General features: G+C 50.6%; 1 protein-coding gene across 2 annotated transcripts; it reads left to right on the top strand.

The window, feature by feature from the left end:
* The first annotated feature begins 7,513 nt into the window (after window positions 1-7,513).
* Window positions 7,514-17,750, top strand: LOC134151629 (acidic leucine-rich nuclear phosphoprotein 32 family member B). 2 transcript variants are annotated; one of them, XM_062596353.1, is made up of 7 exons: window positions 7,514-7,655; window positions 12,077-12,226; window positions 12,738-12,860; window positions 13,869-14,067; window positions 14,374-14,495; window positions 14,909-14,963; window positions 15,841-17,750. In XM_062596353.1, the coding sequence occupies exons 1-7, from the start codon at window positions 7,602-7,604 to the stop codon at window positions 15,927-15,929; spliced, it is 792 nt and encodes a 263-aa protein (XP_062452337.1). In that variant the 5' UTR covers window positions 7,514-7,601; the 3' UTR covers window positions 15,930-17,750. The 2 variants fall into 2 exon arrangements, with proteins under 2 accessions (XP_062452337.1, XP_062452336.1); XM_062596352.1 differs by having other exon boundaries at window positions 7,518-7,655; window positions 14,377-14,495.
* The last annotated feature ends 330 nt before the right edge of the window (window positions 17,751-18,080 follow it).

Genomic DNA, 18,080 nt, shown 5'->3' with positions numbered 1-18,080 from the left:
CTTTTTCCTAGCAATGCAGATGAACTAAGAACTATCTCTAAATAATAAAACCAACCGGTCTGGAGAGTTTTAAAGTCTGCAGGCAATTCAGCAGATAAATGATGTGGTAAATCTAAAAGGACCCCAAATAACCCAGATCAGTGCAATTTTCTTGCTGCTTGCACCAGGGCTAAGTTTGCCTCTGGAGTAGCTCCAAAGCGTCATATTGGCCCTGCGCTGAGGGGCACACGAGACGGCTGTGCAGGGCCATGCAGAGGGATGCAGAGGCGCCCGGTCAGCTCAGAGCGCCGCTGCACCCCGCGACTTGCACCCGCGGGCAGCCGGGGGGCAGGTGCCGTGCAGACCACCAGCCACGGCTGTGCCGCACGAGGTGAGAGCAGACGTGAAGGAGGAAGCCGTGGGGCCCCTACCTATTTCCCAAGGGCTGCTGCACCCCGAGCAGCAGCCCGCAGGAGCAGGATCCCACCCACGCCCTTCGCAGAGAGGGCGAGCAGGTTGCACAGCCCCCTGCGACGAAGAGGAAGGCTGCTCTGGGAACTCAGCTTTAAGGTTCAGTCCTTGCCTGTCTCAGGAGCACAGCCCCCACAGGAGGGTTAACTTTGTGATGGGAACTGGCAGCCGAAGCCATCCCACCAGCAACCGCCTCTCCCTGTGGCCTCCGTGGGACTGTTTCCCAATGACTGCAATTTTCCAAATCCTCTTTTCATGTCCCGAAATGTCCCTGCAGTCAAAGAGCAGAGCGCAATGGTCCCTGTCATGCACTGGGTCTTGTGAAGGTGATAAGGATAAACTCTGATCCACCTGGGGATGCTCTTGTCATGTTGCTTGCACCAGTAACAAGAATATTAGCACAAACTCTGCAAACTGGGAGCAAGGGCAGCTTTGACAGAGCTGTGGGTATGGTAGGAGAGAGCCTGACTTTTTCCACCTGTCCAGAGAGACTGGAAATTTCCCATCCAAGACACCTAAATGGAGGTGGCAGAGGGAATTTTTAAGCCTGGGAGCAGGAGGCTTTGCAACAACTCAGAGACAGGGTGCAGTGAGGTGGGCAAGCTCAGGCCAGGGAAAGAGGTTGGTTCTGGAAAGACCCCATAGTTCAGCCCTCGATCCACCCCCTGCCGCACAGAGGTATCGCAAGCTCCCTGAGACCTGACACAGTTTGAACATATGCCGGGGATAGGAAAATGGTGCAGGGATAGGTATGCAGTGTGTGTTAGTGACCTTTTGAAAGAGGACAAGGGTATTTTGGAGATGTGAAGTGCAGTGGCGTTTGAGAACCCTATGTGCTGCCTTCATGTCGGTTTGTTTGCACTTGTCTAAGTCCTTCTGGAGTTGCTCTGTATCCCAGAGCGGCCCCAGGTCCCAGTCTGAGGGTCAGCACCAGCCTGAGGCCCTCAGCATGTCTGTCACTGCCCTTGGAAGGATGAGGGATGTTTCACAGGGAACCTGTGGAGTTGTCCATCCCAATAGACCCAGACAACTTTAATCCTAATGTCAGTGGTGCATTGGGGCCCGAGGATCCTGAAGTTTATTTTTCGACTGCATTCCTTGCCTTTTGTAAGCTCTTTGGGGCAGGTTTTCTCTCTGGATGTTGACTCCTTACAGGAGCCAATTTTGTGGTAGCTCAGAGCAATAACAGCTGTAATGATAGATCCCAGCATTATTATTTGGTCCAGCTGAGCTAGACACATTACAGAGTTGATGAAAACAATAATTATCCATCATCATCCTTCCTTTTTGCTAACGATTGCCAACAACCTGGGGTGGGCCAGGGGTAACTTGCAGGTGATTACTCCACGTGCTGGGTGAGGTACAGATGCTGCCTGCCTGGCTGGAGAAGGGCAGAAAGCAGCCCTATCATCCCCAATGCCACCTCAAACCCTTCCCTGCTGCCACCCTCAATCCTGCCCGGGGTTGTAGCTGAACACATTCCCACCCTGTGTTTCCATGCGCTGACGGGATGTAAGTGATGCTGAGTTATATTTGCTGGGGGCAGTTGGCCCAAAAGGAGCTGGCATTCTCCAGGGTGATTTTGGATAAACAGTTTCCTTGCTATGGGGCTCAATTTCTCTATTGGAAAGTTGGAATAGCAAACTGTAAGGTGCCTGCAGATCTGCTTTGAGATAGGAGCTGGGTGTTGTTGTATGGTTAGACTGGCACAAAGATGCCAGCATCCACAGCTAATTACTGCAGGGCAAAGCTAACTGCTGCAGAGAGAACAAGCCTTCCTGGACTCAGAAACCCATGGACAGGTATAAATCCCATATTCAGAAGGTCCAAAGGGACCATGTGGGTGTTTCAGACACTGATACAGATGGTTTGTGAGTGATACAACAGGATAGATACATTTTGGAGAGAATAATCTGATTTTATTTTTCAAACTGGACTGGATGATAAAATATTAAGGTGCAAATTGCACTGCTTGTGAAGCCCTGGCCATGCCAAGAGCCCATGGTAGTCTGGTATCTCAGCTGCACTGTTAGGAGAATCACCAGTAAAGGAGTAAAACTGAAAGATGAAGGAATTGTGACCTTCCCCCATGCTGGGAAATGCTGCCAGCTGCCGTCTCAGTCCCACACACCTCTGCTCGGTGACCCATCTTGCCTGCTCTCAAACAGTGTTTGGGTCAGAGGCAAAATTAGGGCTGAAGCTCTTTCTGGATGGGCCTCCTTTTCCCTGCTACCTTTCGGTAGCCCCCAGACAACAACTCCTGCTTCAGGCACTTCTGCCAAATGCCTGGAGGGAGCAGGAGGCATCTAAACCCTTAGAGTGCCTCTGCTATGCCTGAAAACCCGAAGAGCTGCGTGCCAGTCACTTGCCCTGCAGATGAGGGTTGCAGAGCCCAGGCTGGAGACACCAGCACTGGCACCAGCACCCAGATCAGAGCCATTTTGCACAGCCGCACTCTGGTTCTCACTCTGCAGAAGCGTTTGCTCTGGCTCCTGCTTTCCCACCGGGATTCTCGAGCCTGGGGAAGCCTCAGGACCCTGCGGGCCAGGCTGCAGCCAGGCCAGGTTGCTGGGGCATTGCCGAGGGGATGCTTCCCTCTGCCGGTCCCAGAGCATCGCTGCAGTGGGGAGCACCGAGCTAGGGCAGGGACAGTCCGAGGGGAACAGGACGGCAAGGTCCCACCTTCCTGCTGGGCCGGGGAGGACGCAGCACATCAAGTCCCGCAAGGTTCAGATCTCTGATTTCCAGCAGCAGAAGATTGTGGAGCACAAACTAACAAAAAAATCATGGGAGTTTCTCCTAAAGACTGCTAAGTGCTGGGTCAGCTTTATTTGCCTCCTCCTTGGTAAACAGGGTGCACATGGACTCTTTCTTAGTCTCCTAGTGATGCATTACTTGTTCGTAAATCTTCAGTCAAATCACCGAAACACATCCTCCAGCTACAGGTCTCTGGAAGCCCCTGACCTCCCCAGAAAGTCTCTGGAGCCAGTTGCCCTGGTGAAATGCTGTGTGCTCATTCATGCAGCGACCATATCTCTGTTCTAGATGTGTGCAGCTCCTGGCACAATACATCCCACAGGAGAAGCTGTTGGAGGAATAACTCCCACCCAAGGCAAACATGTGAGCTGCATAGTCTGCTGAGACTGTATGTTCAACACAGCACACTCATATGAAGAGAAGGACAGAAGAAAAGACAGAAAAAGACAGCTATAGGGAAAATGCCAGATTACTAGCAAGGAGGAAACACAGGGCCTTGTCAGGGTGGACACGAGGATAGGATGGAGGGCTGGTTATGGGCGCAGGCACCTATCTGCTGTCCTGATAGCCCTCCTGTTGCTGGCTCCTAGTATGTCCCAGTAGGGCATGCTGCTGGGGATCTACAGGAGCCAGGAGATCTGGGAGATCTTGTCCAGATTTTGAAGAGAAGGAAGTGTTGTGTGCTGAGGAGGTCCTGGAGCTGCAGAGACAGCACTGATGACCCATTTGTATACGATTCAATCTTTGGAGGCATTAGACTAGAAATGAAATAGCTAAAGCAGTGCAAAACACAGACAGATAATATTGTGTTGCATAATAGGCAGATAATATTGTATGCTGAGCATCTGTGTTCCAGCTTGCGTGAATAGCTCCAGACCTGAATTGCAACCCATGTCAGCATTTAGGGTCCAGCCTTCCAATTGCTGTCACTCGCACAGCAAATTACCAGCTTCATGACAATCTGCCCAGACAGAGAGAGTCCAGATCAGTTTAAATGCATCTACCAGACATTAAGTACCAGACACAGCTTTAAAATCAATTCAGTTAAATCAGAGCAGTATTTGTATTCTAAGAGACAAACGTAAAACTCGGCTTCCGAGGGAGCCCTGTGCAGTGAGTCCCAAGGGAGGGGAGATAAAGTCACCCTGGACTGCGGCGAGGGGGGAGCAAGGGGAGGGACACATTGTTTTCTACAAAGAACAGGAAATGAGCCTCAAAGAGGACATGAAAGAGACCTTAAAACAAATGCAGATCGACAAGGGGGGGCCTCACCGCTCGTCTCCCAGCTGCTCTGCCCGGGAGCAGGCTACACAAGTTGCCGCTTTAGCAAATGGCGATCTCTTGGAGGAGAGGAATGAGGGTGGTGTGTCCTCTCCGAACAGACCTCACTGCACAAAATGCAAACAAGAGCAGACGAGCCTGCATTCACCCAGCACCCCTCAGCCTCAGGTCTCAGTGCCCTTGGCAAAGGATGGCACTGCCCTCTTCTTCATATGTTGGGATGTGATCAACAGAGCCAGGCTAACACAGTATCTTGTGTCCTGGGACAGGGCAATATTACAACACTCTTGGCTTTGCTGCAAGGCTTATTCCAATTCCTCCCGTGTCATTTAGTGTCCCCCCCCCAACAAGCACAGATACATGGGCATTACTTGTCCTCTCTGCCCACCTCCTCACAGCCTCAGCATTGAGCATCTTGGGGGAAGCAGAGGGAGCTTAGAAGCACACCAAGGAGGAGACCAGAGCCACTCTGGTGCAGCACCCTGTGGGCTGCTCGTCCCTTTTGCAGACAGTCAGGAGCTCTTTGCAACGTAGCAGGTCTGTAGCAAGAGAGACACATTCAGAAAGGGAGCAGGGAGAGATCACAGACATGCAAAAATGCACCATCCTTAAATGCATATTTTTCTTCACCAAGACACCCCTTGCCAGCTCTTAAAAATAGCCTAGTTTGGGCCCCTTCAGAAGCTAAACCCCTCTTCTGAACACAGCCACTTTATTTTGTTGCTCCTAAAAAAATAAGGTTCATGTTAGAGCCAACTGGCAAAAATGAACAGTAATGTACCAGAAAGCCATTTCCTCACATACAACGAAAGCCAGTGGCCTGCCGCCAAAGGGGACAATGAGAGACTAGAAGACCAGTCCTGCAAGCCCTCGTGTTCCTGTTTACTTGCAGCCTTGGTAGTTGATCAGAGAAATTTCTTTGGATATTTTTAAAGATAATTTCTAATGAAGTCAGCAGCAGCAGTGCCCACATCCGGGAGGAATCTTTCTCATACCTCGCCTAAGGGAGAGAGGTAGAGGCTGTGTTCCCGGCTCAGGCTTCTCCTTTTCTTCGTGTGCAGTGCTACATACGGAGGGCAGCACCATCATCCTTGCCCAACATCTTGTTCATCCTGCATGCAGACACGCCGCCCTGTAAAGGACTCTTTCTCCTTTACCGTGGATCTCCGGGAACGATGGCAGATATATCACAGTGAGGGACCTTTCCTAAGTCATGCCAGCACAACTCCACCATTGGGAAGAGCAGCTAGGCAGCGGTCAGGCGACCCTGATGGCATTGCCTGGCACGAGTGCTTGCTCTGGCATGAACCTCAGGGGCTGCAATCGCAACAACCTTCCCCTCCGTCTCCCTCACCCTCTCTCCCAGTCTCATGACTGCAGGATTCAAGCCTATCCAAGTCCCAGGGCTCGCATCTGGATCGCAGCTCTGGCTGAGGAGAAATGCAATCCTCTGCAAGTTGTCCATCAGATCTTTTACATGGGAAAAACCAGAACTGTAACTAACCCTAATAACGAGGGAGTTACCACAATGATCTCGTCCTTCCTGATTTAACAGTAAGCCTGACCAACACCCTGGCTTTATCGGCATCCTTTGCTGTGACACCATGGAGTGGCATAACCCCAACAGCCGCTGAAAGACATGGCCCAGGGCAGGAAAGGAAAAGTGGCACCCAAGGAGTGACGCCTTCCCTTGCAGCACGGAGGGAGGGCAGCGGCTGCAGGGCGAGCGTGCTGGAGGCTCGCAGAGGGCTTGGTGTGGGAGGATGATTCGCTGCTCGCTGCAGGAGAAGCTAAGAAGATGCCCGGGTATTTTAGCCTGGACCCGTTCCTCGGAGTGGCTGCGCTGGGACAGAGGAAAAGAGCAGCAGGCTGCAGCAGAGGGTTGTGGGGGAGCAACGGGAGGAGGAAGAGGAAATAATTTAGGCCAGAACTGCTGCCACACGTTTTGTACCCTGAAAGTGAGGTCACTCAAGCACTGTTAGCTTTTAAAAGCAGATTACTTTTTTGGTGTGGCAGTCTTCGAGGACAGTTGAAAGGATGCAGGCTGATTTTCACAGGCTGCATCCACCAGCATGCTCGGCTGGCATGGGGGTGGAGGCTCCCCTTCAGATTTCCCTTCCCAGCTGCTCACGCACAGTGTCAAACCGCAGGTGAATACCCAGGCAGGTTAGCTGGAGAGCAGCTGGTGACTGAGGCACTTCAGTCCAGTTACTTTACCCCAGACCCGCAGAGCTATTTGGGCACCTCGCTGCTGCCTACGCACCTCCAGCCTGCGAGCTGGGTGCTCTGGCAGCTTGTTCGCTCCCTGCCCGGTGCTCGCCCTGCAGCTCTGTCCCTCCGCATGAGGAGCCTGCGGCCCCCCCCCTCCCCCCGAGGCCACCCTGGACCTCCCCCAAGTCCTCACTGGGGGCCAGAGACAGTGTGAGGGAGGCGCTTCAGCTCTCCCCGTTGCCTGCCTGGCACCTCATCTTTTTGCCCCGAGGAAGATCCACACCCCCAAGAGCCGCCCGCGGCCGCAGGGCCTGCGGCTCCCCGTGCGCAGGCCGCGAAGGGCCCTGCAGCCGCCGGCCTGGCCCGGCAGGGATCGGGGTGGGGGTGTGTGTTGGGGGGGGGGGAACTGGCCCTCCCTGTGGCCCCCGGAAGCGTCTCTGAGGGGAAATGGCCTTTTTCTGTTCTCCTCCTGCTCCAAAGAGGGGGCAAAGGGAGGCAAAATGGGGGAGCCTGCCCTCACGGGTGGGGTGGGGGGGCAGGGGGAGCGGCGCTCAGTTAAAAAGGGAGCGGCAAACGCCGAGCTGTTCCTCCCTCAGCCTCGGCTGAAAAGGCGCATTTTCAACCCAAAACAGCAACGCCCAACGGTTCCCGGCGGCGGCGGCGGCGCCATGCCGGGGCGCGAGGCGCGGCGCCGGCGCGGGCCGGCAGGCGGCGCTGCCGCGCGGCGGCGCTGAGGCGGCGCGGCGCGGCGGGGCCGAGGCGGCCGGCAGGGGGCGCCGCACCGGGGCCCCCTTTGTTGCCTTTGGCGCCTTCCTCTATATAAGCGGCGCGGGCGGCGGCGGCGCGGTGCTGGCGCGGGCTCCGGCGGGACGCGGCGGCGGTTTCGCAGAGCGGGCGGGAGGATGGAGATGAAGAAGCGGCTCACGTTGGAGCTGCGGAACAAGAAGCCGGGAGAGGTACCGCGGTTGGGAGGGGGAGAGGGAGGAGAAGGCGGCGGCTCCGCGGGCCGCGCTCGCCCGACACGTGTTGTGTGCGGGGGGGAGGGGGGCGGCTGCCGCGTCCCGTCCCGGCAGCGCTGCCCCCGACGGGGCGGGGGGGCTCCGCGGCTTGCCCTGCTGCGAGGGGTGCGGCGCGCCTGGCCCCCGGGGCGTGGGCGCCCCTCTTAGCTGGGGATGGGGGAGGAAGGGGAGTGCGGAGCAGCGAGGCAGTCGGCGAGGGCGGGAAGGCGCCCCGCCGCGGTGGGCTCCTGCCCTCGCCCGCGGCTGTGGGGCGGCGCGCACGTGTGCGGCGGTAGCGGGGACACGCACGCACACATACACACACGCATATATACACATGCACACACATATATATGCCTGTATATGTATATATACACACATACGCACAAGATGGTGCGCGGCGGGGCGGGAGGCAGCCGGGCTGAGATGGCTCCCGCCGCGCGCGGAGCCGCCTAACATGGCCGGAGCGGCGCCGGCCGCGGCACACGCGGCTCGGCCATGTTAGGAGGCCCCGGGGCCGCCGCGCCGGGCCCTGCCCGCCGCCATGCCGGGGCCGCTGGACGCCAGCCGTAATGGCCGCGGGCGGCCTTGTGGGGTCCGGGGGAGGGGGGCGGGGGGAAACGTGCTTTCCGCTCGGTCCTGGCCCCGCGTGGAAGGGCAGCGAGGGCTGCCGCGGCGTCGGCGCTTCCCCAGCGCCCTCCGCGCCCGGCGGGAGGCTCTATCCGGGGCGGGGGTGGGGGGAGCCGGGGCTGGGTGGTGGCGCGGGCCGAGGCCTGCGGAGCGGAGGCGCCCGGGGCGCCTGCCGCGCTGGGAAGCTGAGGCCTGGCAGCTGGAGGCTGAAATCAAGTGGAGCCGCCTGTCCCGCTCCGGAGTTTCGCTCGCCGCAGTGTTTTCCAGGACGTTTGCTTCCGTAGCTTGAGGAAAAGCAAGCTCGGGAGGACTGGGTGGAGGGCAAGTTGTTTTTCCGGGCAGGAGAAGCGCCCTTGCTGACCCTTGGTTTCACAGCGTGGCATGCGAGGCTGTCACCACCTGGGATGGCTGCTGGGCAACTCTGTCGCAGGCCTTGAGCTCAGGGCCTGCACTGTGGAGGCGGCAGAATGGAAAGACTGGAACTACTGATGAACTGTTCCCCATAAATTCTGTAAAAAGGGCTTCCCTTTTGTGGGAAGGTGTTGAAACGTTTCTGGGTAGAGAGATTGGTGTGACAGCCCAGCTTGTTGGGGAAGAGACTCCCCTTGAGCCCAAGCTTGGGCTGAGTCAAGTGGGGCTATAGCAGAAGAGCTGCTGGGCTGCTCTGGCAGCACCCCAAATGCTCATGTTAAGTCTGGTCAAAAGAGGTTAATGAACATGACCGATGTGGAAATAAAAACACCAAAGGTGGTGGTGGTAAATCTGTGACTGAGATGGTGTTTGCTTAGGTTTCACATGTGAGCCTGTAGGGGTAACTGCTTCCTGCATGCATTTGGTCAGCCTGCTGCACTCTAACAGCAGATTTGCGAGCAGCTTCTCTGCTATGTGTCAACAAGCATCTGCACCCAGTTCCCTTGTGCTCTTCCCCTTAAATCTTTTTGTGAGAAGTGTTCACAGCATGGCTGAAAGTTGCTTTGCAACTGGGAAAGTTGGAGGGCCTGAAGATAACTTGCAGTAGGAGCAACTGGAGCTCTGCTGTTCAGCCTCCACCCTGAATCCCCGGGGGTCTTTTTTTGTAGTGCAAATGAGCTGTTTCTCCTGCTGCAGAGTGGAGGAATATGGAAAGGGTGCTCTCTGGCAGCACCTAAGTCAGTATTGACTTCCAGGGGCTTGCTTGCATGAGGGATTCAAGACTCTTACAACAATCCATGTGACTCCCCCCACCCATCTGGAGCTGGGATGTTTGAAATAGTGCTACCGGGTTGTGAAGAAGTCATATTGTCAAGAGGAACAGCAGTACAAACTTCTCTCCCTGCTGCTGGTGATTCATGGAGAAAGGGAAGAACGTTGCAAGCTCCCCCACAAATGTAGTCAGAAGTACTGTTTGGGCTCATTAGACTTTTGCTCTGGTAGTCTTGGTAGATAAAGTGAGGCTGACCTCAGAAGTGATATTCTCATACTTCAGTTATACCCATTTATCAGTGGGGTTTCCTGTCTCACCTGAGGGTTTTCTGTTAAGGTTAAACCTCTGAGAGGGGCAAAAATTCATTGTCAGGGTGTAAACATAAAGGATCAGAGCTGAAGAAGGCTGTGACACAGTCACTTGGCCTGAAAAGGGGGAATAAGATGATATCTGGGCTATCTTAAGTCACTTTTTCTGTTACTCATTTTTTTTGCTATCCTTTTCCTGTACCTGCTTTGCTGAAATCTTTGCTTCCCAGTGCCTTTCTGTGGCTAGTACCACCATAGCCAGGCAGAGGAATGCTGCTGCTTCTTCTGGTGGGGCCAGTTAAACTGCGTTGCTGCTGAAGTGATTAGATCACACTGTACACAGCAGGTCAGCTAAGGCTTGAGGCTTGGATTTTTGTACCCTTTAAAAGTATTTTTGTCCTTCAAGCCTGTATTCATGGGAACTGGTTTGTTGGTGCTGTGTGCACTGAGCTTTACTTCAGTAATGAGGCATCCCCTTACCTTGGGTCAGCCTTGCTAGTCCCACTGGTGTTTTTATAGTGCGATAGCTGATGGCTGCCATTCTTTGACTCTTGTGACAAACTGCTGTGTATCGGTAGCATGCTGTTATGGTCAACCAAAAATTAAGCTGTGAGCATAGAGAAAATGGGCCATAAATTAAGCTTTTTAGAGAAACAGAAGTTAAAGATCATCCTTTGTGGATGGCAAAGAAATTTGCAAAACAAGAGCTGTTTGGGGATGTGCAAGTGTCCCCTTAGCTTGCCAAATGCAGGCTTCCTCTTGTTTGACACCAGGAATTTGAATGGTTGGCATACTGCAGAACTGAACAGCCTTAGAGTGTGTGTGCTCTACAACCAAAGCTGGTGTAAGCCAGTATTGCTACTGAAAGAAGCAACCTTAGCTGCTTGTTGCTGTTCCTGCAGTTGCCCTGCCAGTCTGAAGTATTTGTTTTGTGATCTAGGGCAAGGATCTGACTTAGGTTAAAGCTAGTCTCTTTTTGTCCAGGTTAGTTTTTAAGCTGATAATGCTTTTGAGTGGCTGCACCAGTGAAGAACTTGAGTGCTGTCTTAAGCCAACTTTGTGCATGGCAAACTACAATCTTAATTTAACTGGGTTCTTCTGTTTTAGGTGTTAGAAGCAAAATGAACTCAACTGCAAAACTGCTAGTTGAGCTTGTTTGCTTCTTGACTACAAGCCCTGGCTAACAGTATCACTTCTGGAATTTATGTGCCAATTCCTCTGGAGTTTGTGCCTGCTGTGAAGCTGGCATGGCAGCCCTGAAAGTTAGTCTGGCTGTGATAAGACAAAGGGATCTTAAAATGACTTTCTAATAGCTGGTTGATCTGAGCAAGAGGTAAAGTTGGAAAGCTACAAAGGAGTAATTTTGAGAGCATCACCAGCTTTCTAGACCAAGACTAATTTTGCATCTTGCTGTGAAGAATGTGTGGGCTAAAAGCATATTTTCAGAAATGGCTTATAAGAACTGGAGCTTGAGCATTCAGCTGTATTCCTTTAGGGGGAGATGGGGTTGCCAGGTATGTTTACCCTTCAGCTATTCAGTGGGGAGTGGTTCTGTGCTGGTGCTTCCTGGGCTCAGTGTCACAAGGGGTTGTACTGAATTAGCAGGTAGTGACTATGTGTAGTCTGCATTTGATCAAATATTACAGATGTCCGTGGCTTTGCTCTCAGATTCTAGGATTGAGCTCCTCTGCTTGGAGGTCTCTGTAGGCAGATGAGTCACTTTTTTTTTTTTTTTTTTTTTCTGTGGAGACTGCTGGGAATGGATGAGTCCTCTGAAGTCAGGTTTTCCAGTGTCTGAGGTAGACTTAATATTGATGAGAGACCTGAAGGGGATAAATTTGGGTGACTTTGTCCTTTTGTTTAATAAACTTAAAGTGACACTTTGAAAGTTTGAGGCCTTCCACATGAAACATTTTGATGCAAACTCATGGTTCAACCCATTAATGTTTCTTAGTGGAGAAGGCAGACCTTAGCTGCAGTCATATCGAATGATGTAGTAGTAGTAACATATTGCATAGCCTGTATTTAACTCTGATTAGGACTGTGCCTGTTATAGAGTCTGACCCTAGGCCCTCACAAAGTATTTGGCTTTAAAATCTTTCATGACCTTTAAGAGGTAAGGAGACCTTCAGACATGCCTGCTGCTCTGAAGCATCAGTCACTCAGCCTGATGTCAATTCAGTAGGTTAATGCAGCTTGACTTAAGGTGAGACTCAGCTGGGTTTATGATGACAGCTTCTGAGTGTCTCTGTTGGTAGGTGAAGGAGCTGGTTCTTGATAACTGCCGTTCAGATGATGGGAAGATCGTTGGGCTCTCCTCAGATTTTGAGAACCTGGAGTTCCTCAGCATGATCAACATCAACTTGCTGTCTGTCTCCAATCTCCCCAAGCTTAACAAACTCCGCAAGGTGAGTCAGACCTGTGGTCCCATCTCTGTCTGTGCTCTTAGACCTCTGTTGCCCTGTCCTTGGTGAGAGTTAGTTTAATTCCTGCAGTAGCTAGAAAAGGGTGACTTGATTGTGCTCTTCCTGCAAGTTGGCTTCTGCAACCTGAGTAAGTGAGAGCGTTTTTTAGTATAAAACAAGTATTTTTGAGCTCATTCCTTTTTGTAGTGTACTTCCACTCACGCTTTTGCTGTTGTGCTACTGTCAAAAGCTTCAGTAACAAATAAGTATTTTGGACTGTTAAGATATGGAGTTACAGCTAAAAGGATAGGGACCTGCTGTGTCGTGCAGCACAAAAGTGGCTGGGGCTATGTTACTTCAGCAAAAGGGTCTCAGGTGAACTGCTACTCTATGGCGTGGTCTGATGAACAGGGTCTGGAGCTTGGATGTCCATTATAGTCCAGTTCTTAGGGGATTTTATTCCCTATATCATAAGTTGGATGCTTTGTGACTGTGTGATATTTCTTCCTGGCAGCTGGAGCTGAGTGATAACAGGATTTCTGGTGGCCTTGAAGTTCTAGCAGAGAGAACTCCTAACCTGACACACTTGAATCTAAGTGGCAACAAGATCAAAGACATCAATACCCTGGAGCCCTTGGTGAGTGAAAGGCTGTGCTGGGATCTAAGGGATGACTTTTCTTCCTTTGGGGTGCATGTATGTGCAGCAGAAGTCCAACATCTTGGTAACTGTTCCAACAGCACTTCGTGGTTCTGATGGGAACAGATGAGTGGGTCCAATTTGTGGCTGGGCTAATAGTTAATGGCTCCTCTATCTGGAAAACCAGCAGCCAGTTGCTAAAAGAAGCATGAAATTGGGCTGGATGAGTAAAACTGTGGATGCAGTGCTCAGTGTCCATCTGAAAAAGGACCATTAATGGTTTGGATGCAGTTTGAGGTAGGTGGCACCTGGGGTGTCATGGAGATGAGTTGCTTGGACACCAGTGAGAGTGTCTGTCACATTAGTCCAAAGGTACTGTCCTGCAGGGCTATGACCCTCTTACCCAGGGAGATCAGCTGCAGAGTCAGGATCACAAGGGTGAAATGTCTGATCTAGGGCATTTTCCTCATTAGCTATTGCCTTTGGGGCAATCTTTCCATCTGGTCCGGAAAAAGCTTAAAGCCATGTTTTATTCTGCTTTTGCTTAACCCAGTATACAGTGTGGTAGCTTGAGTGGGAGAGCTGCTATGGCTGTGCTGGAAAGCATGTCATGTGCAGTCTGCAGGCAGTGTAGTTTGGTCTACCTGCGTTATTCTCCTAGGTATTTTGTCTGACTTCTTGGGCAGGATGAATCTGTCCCAGTGATCCCTCCTGCTGGGGGAGCTGGGTGTTTTGTGCTTGTTGTCCACTGCCTCCAAAAGGGAACAGGATTTTCAAATGGTTTCAAAGGGAGCTGGCCCCAAGGAAGGGAAACTGTTAGGGCAGAGGAGCTGAAGAGGAATTTTTGCCAGGGACATTTAGCACAAGTAATAGCATATGTCTGAGGAGCACATGGTGCAAATAATGCATGTGAAGACGCTTCTGTAGTAGACCTGGGTAGTAAACCAGATGTTCAGAGGGTCTTCTAATTGCTGCTGGTCTTGCAAGTGGTCTAATAAATTCTTGCAGAAAAAGTTGCCGAACCTGCATAGTCTGGACCTCTTCAATTGTGAGGTGACAATGCTGATCAACTACCGAGAGAGCGTGTTCACCCTCCTGCCCCAGCTCACCTACCTAGATGGGTTTGATGCTGATGACCAGGAAGCCCCTGATTCAGACCCTGAAGCAGATGGGGATGGATTAGAAGATGAATATGAGAATGGGGAAGGTAAGATTTTTTTTTTTGTTTGTTTTCTTGGGAAAACCACCCCTTGCACCCTTCTGCAGGAGCTTATTGTTGAATAAGTGCTGATTGTAACTTGCCACTAAAGTAGGGGCTGTCTGGATAAATCTCGTTCCTTTCTCAGGCAGGCTGCATGAGATATGAAGCTTGCTCTAAGCTAACTGGTCTTGTTGCTAGCATTCCTTGTGCTATCCTGCCTGTTGCTTGTGTAGTACTGGGGGTAGGAGGTGTGAGCATGCTATCTGGGAATAGCAAGTCTTTGAGAACCATAACATCTCCCCCTTTTGGTAGAAGGTGAGGAAGAAGATGATGATGAGGAGGAAGATGATTTGGATGAAGAAGTTATTGATGATGAGGAAGATGAAGATGATGATCTGGAAGGTGAAGAGGAGGAAGATGGAGTAGATGATGAGGTAAGGCTTTCTGACATAAGTACATTTGTCCTCTGATCTCCTTGTGACCCATCTGACCAGATGTCACAGATGCCTGCTTGTGGGCAGATCTGAGGGATGCTGCAGCAGCCTCTAGCTTTTTCCACAGAGGTGCCTCTTGACTCCTCATCTATGGAGCTTGTGAAATGGGTATTTGTCCATTGCTTGGCACAGTACTTCACGTGGCTTCAAGTGATAAAGTCATAAAAATTCCTTTGTAGGGATTGGAGAAGCTATGTAAGAAACAATAGTGCCTTTTTTCCTGCTGTTAGCTTGTAGCTGTCCTTAGGAATAGGGTAAAGTGGGAGCAGAAGTGAAGGAAAGTGATGCTGCAGAATTACACCGTATTCATGGGCTTGTGGTCCTTGTAACAAAGTGTGCTATTTTGACTTAAGGACGAAGATGAGGAGGAAGATGGTGAGGAAGATGAAGAGGATGAAGCCGATGATGGTAAGTTGAATTCTAACGAAGTAAGTAGTTACAGAGCTGTATCAAGAGTCTTGCACGTTTGCTATGATCTTAGGATTTCTCCAGCTTTTGTACTATACTCTTGTCTTCAGCTTTTTCCTCATGAGAAGTGCAGTGTTCTTACCTATGGGCATGGGTGAAACTGCTTATATCTAACTGACTATAGTGATGGTGATTAAAACCAAGGGGTCAAACAGTGCTGATGGAGGAAAACTTTTAGTGCCGGTTAATACTAGCCAAGCTGAGTAAGTCTGCCAAATATTAAAAGCGTAAATGGCATGGCAGACTGGTTTGAAGTAGCTTGAGTTGATATTCCTTGCAGGAGCTGGACTTCTGTCATAGAAACTCTTGTTAGCAGCTAGGATTTGTTGCTGGTACTTCTGAGAAAATGCTCTTAGAGCTACAGCTTCCTCTGGATTTTCAGCTGTGGGGGTGGGGGGAGGACTGATCTCCTTAACATGAATCTAGGCTCTTGGGCTAGAGCAGACTAAAACACATGAATGTTGACAGTATAGTGGCTGGCATGACTTTAAATGATCTTGTATGAGCTGGGTCAAAACTGAGTGAATTCTACGGATGCTACAGTCTTGGAGGTGCTTAGTAAAAATGCTCTTTCAAGTGTTTGGGGTTGTAATATGTGGGATGCAAGGAAGGCATAGAGAATAGTTGATGTCTTATGCTAGCCCAGGTGTTTCTGGGGTGCAGTGAGAGACGGAGCCTGGTGATCTCCATTCCACAGTGGCATGAGTCTAGTCTGTACTTGTCCACAAGCAAGCTGTGGCTGACCTGGCTTGAAGCTACAGTTCAAATACTGTTCCACAAGACTGAACAGAGCTTCACGCTTCACCTCTTTTTGCAGACCTTCCGCGAGGAGAAAAGAGAAAACGAAATCTAGAGGATGAAGGAGAAGAAGATCCAGAAGACGAAGAGGATGATGAGGATGACTGATCCCAGCGAGCCAATCAGTTTTACAGACTATGACTGTGCTTGTCTTAACCTCCCCGTTGTGTCTATGTGAGACTGTAAATCCCCATCTCCCAGTCCTCCCCCCTTTGTATGGCTGCAGCGTCCACAATATATTTTTTTAAGATGTAGAATACTGTAGGCATTCAGGGGAATCTTCCATACAAGGCTCATTCTCACAAGTATCTCATGACCAAAGGCTTTCTCCGTTCTGTGGTTTGTGCAGCAGTTTGCAAAAAAAAAAAAAAAAAAAAAAAAAAAATTCCTCCTAGGGTATCTTTCGTGTCTGAAATCAGCCTTGCCACACACTGGACCCAGAGCTCCAGCTCGCCACCCTGCTTGACAACCAAGAAGGCGTGTTTGCTTTCCGCATGCCCTCAGACCAGCTTTCTGAAGACGTTTGAGCCATCTTGAGCAGTGGGTGCAAATCTGGTTCATCTAAATGGACTCAAAGTAAATGATTACTGAGGTCTCTGTGATCAAAAATAATGGTGATGTGATCTCTGGAGATGCTTGAAGATACTTTAGTGCTGGGGATGTGGGGTGCCTGGGTTTATTGGGGAGGGTGGCTGGCTGCTTGCAAGACCTGGTACCTCTGATGCACCTTGCAGTAGCCCTGCACTTGCTTTCCTATTTTTTATAAACTGGAATATTTTTCCCATTGGCCACTGAATATCTCTGACCTGGACATTCAAGTAAGTCTGCTTTGTGGCTGTTAGTGTCTTGCTGTGATGAGGCTTTTCCTCACCCTGTAACAGTTTTTCTTTAGGAAGAGATAGGAAATAGCAAGTTAAGGGATACTGCACTTCTGTCAAACTCCATTTCGCACTGTACAGAACACATTCAACCAGTATCACTGTGATGCACCTAACTCGGCATTCCCCGGGAGACCGTGTTAGCCTATATATTCTCAGGGTCCTTCTGCTAGCCAGTAACAGCTCTGGACAGTTGCCTCAGTGCTAGCCTGATGTATGCATCCTCCTTTTTCCTTTTCAGTGTGAAGAGAAGTGCATTGATCAGAAATCCAGCTCTTTCCCATTCATACTATTTATGCACTACAGGAATGCAGACAGTGCTGTGGAGCATGTGTCCCTCTGGTCCATGTTTTCCAGAACAGGGAGGGGGGGAGAATCCAGCCAGGTTGTAGCTCTCCACCATAGGGTTTCTGACCTCTAGCTCTTCCTTCCTCTGCCTTGAGGCGTTTGGACGGCACATTTGTTAGCTTCTGGAGAGAACTCTGGCCCTGTGGCATCCAGGGATAGTAACTGTTCAGTATTGGGTGCCTGAAGATGCATGCTCAGGCAGGAATAACTCCAGTTCCACCTGGGTATGTAGAGACAGTGTTGAGGCTCTCCACTGGTGCAGATGCACTGGCACTTTGTGGAGTTCCTGGTTGCTCTGGGCAATCTTTCAGCACCCAGCACTTGAAGGTGAGCTTCACAGCAGTTCCTTCAGAGGAGTGTTGTGTGTTGCAGCACATCTAAGTTTCTGTTGCTTTGTTCTGTTCTTGCTGTTGTCTCTTGCATTGTACAGTAGCTATAACCATTCAGAGAACTACTCCTGTAAAATGCAAACTGAGTAACTTATAAAATGTTAAAGGAATTTAAAAAAGAAATTTCAGAGCAGCAGTTACTTCTAATTTTTCCCTGCATTTTTAGCAGATTGTATGGATTTTATATTAGCCTAGTAACTGTCAGGTTTTGATTGGTCAGACTAGTCCCAGAAATAAGGATCTCCAGCCCTTTTGTATCTTTTGTTACAAAATTTGGATAAAACTTTTAATAAAGACTTCAGTTTTTAAAAATCCATTGCAATGAATGCTGTCTTCACTGCCTCTGCTCTAGGAACATCAGAGCTGCAACCAACCTGCAGAACTACTGGGTTGAAGTTTTGGGGCAGTTTTTCTTGAGCAGCTGGAATCTCTTCTGGGAGTAGTGACTGTCCTGTTCATCCCAGGCATTTTTTTATTTTTATTTTATTTATTTTTTTTTGCTCTGAGCCCCAGCTGAAGGATTCCTGGTAAATGCTGTGGGGGGTGTTTTTCTTTTTCTTTTTTCTTTTTTTCCTTTTTTTTTTTTTGGGGTGTGTGTGTGTGTGTGTGTGTGTGTGAAGCTCAGCAGGGCTGACAAGCACAGC

Source organism: Rhea pennata, chromosome 27 (genome assembly GCF_028389875.1).
Source record: "Rhea pennata isolate bPtePen1 chromosome 27, bPtePen1.pri, whole genome shotgun sequence".
Classification (NCBI taxonomy): domain Eukaryota; kingdom Metazoa; phylum Chordata; class Aves; order Rheiformes; family Rheidae; genus Rhea; species Rhea pennata.
This window is presented reverse-complemented; position numbering and strand designations above follow the sequence as displayed.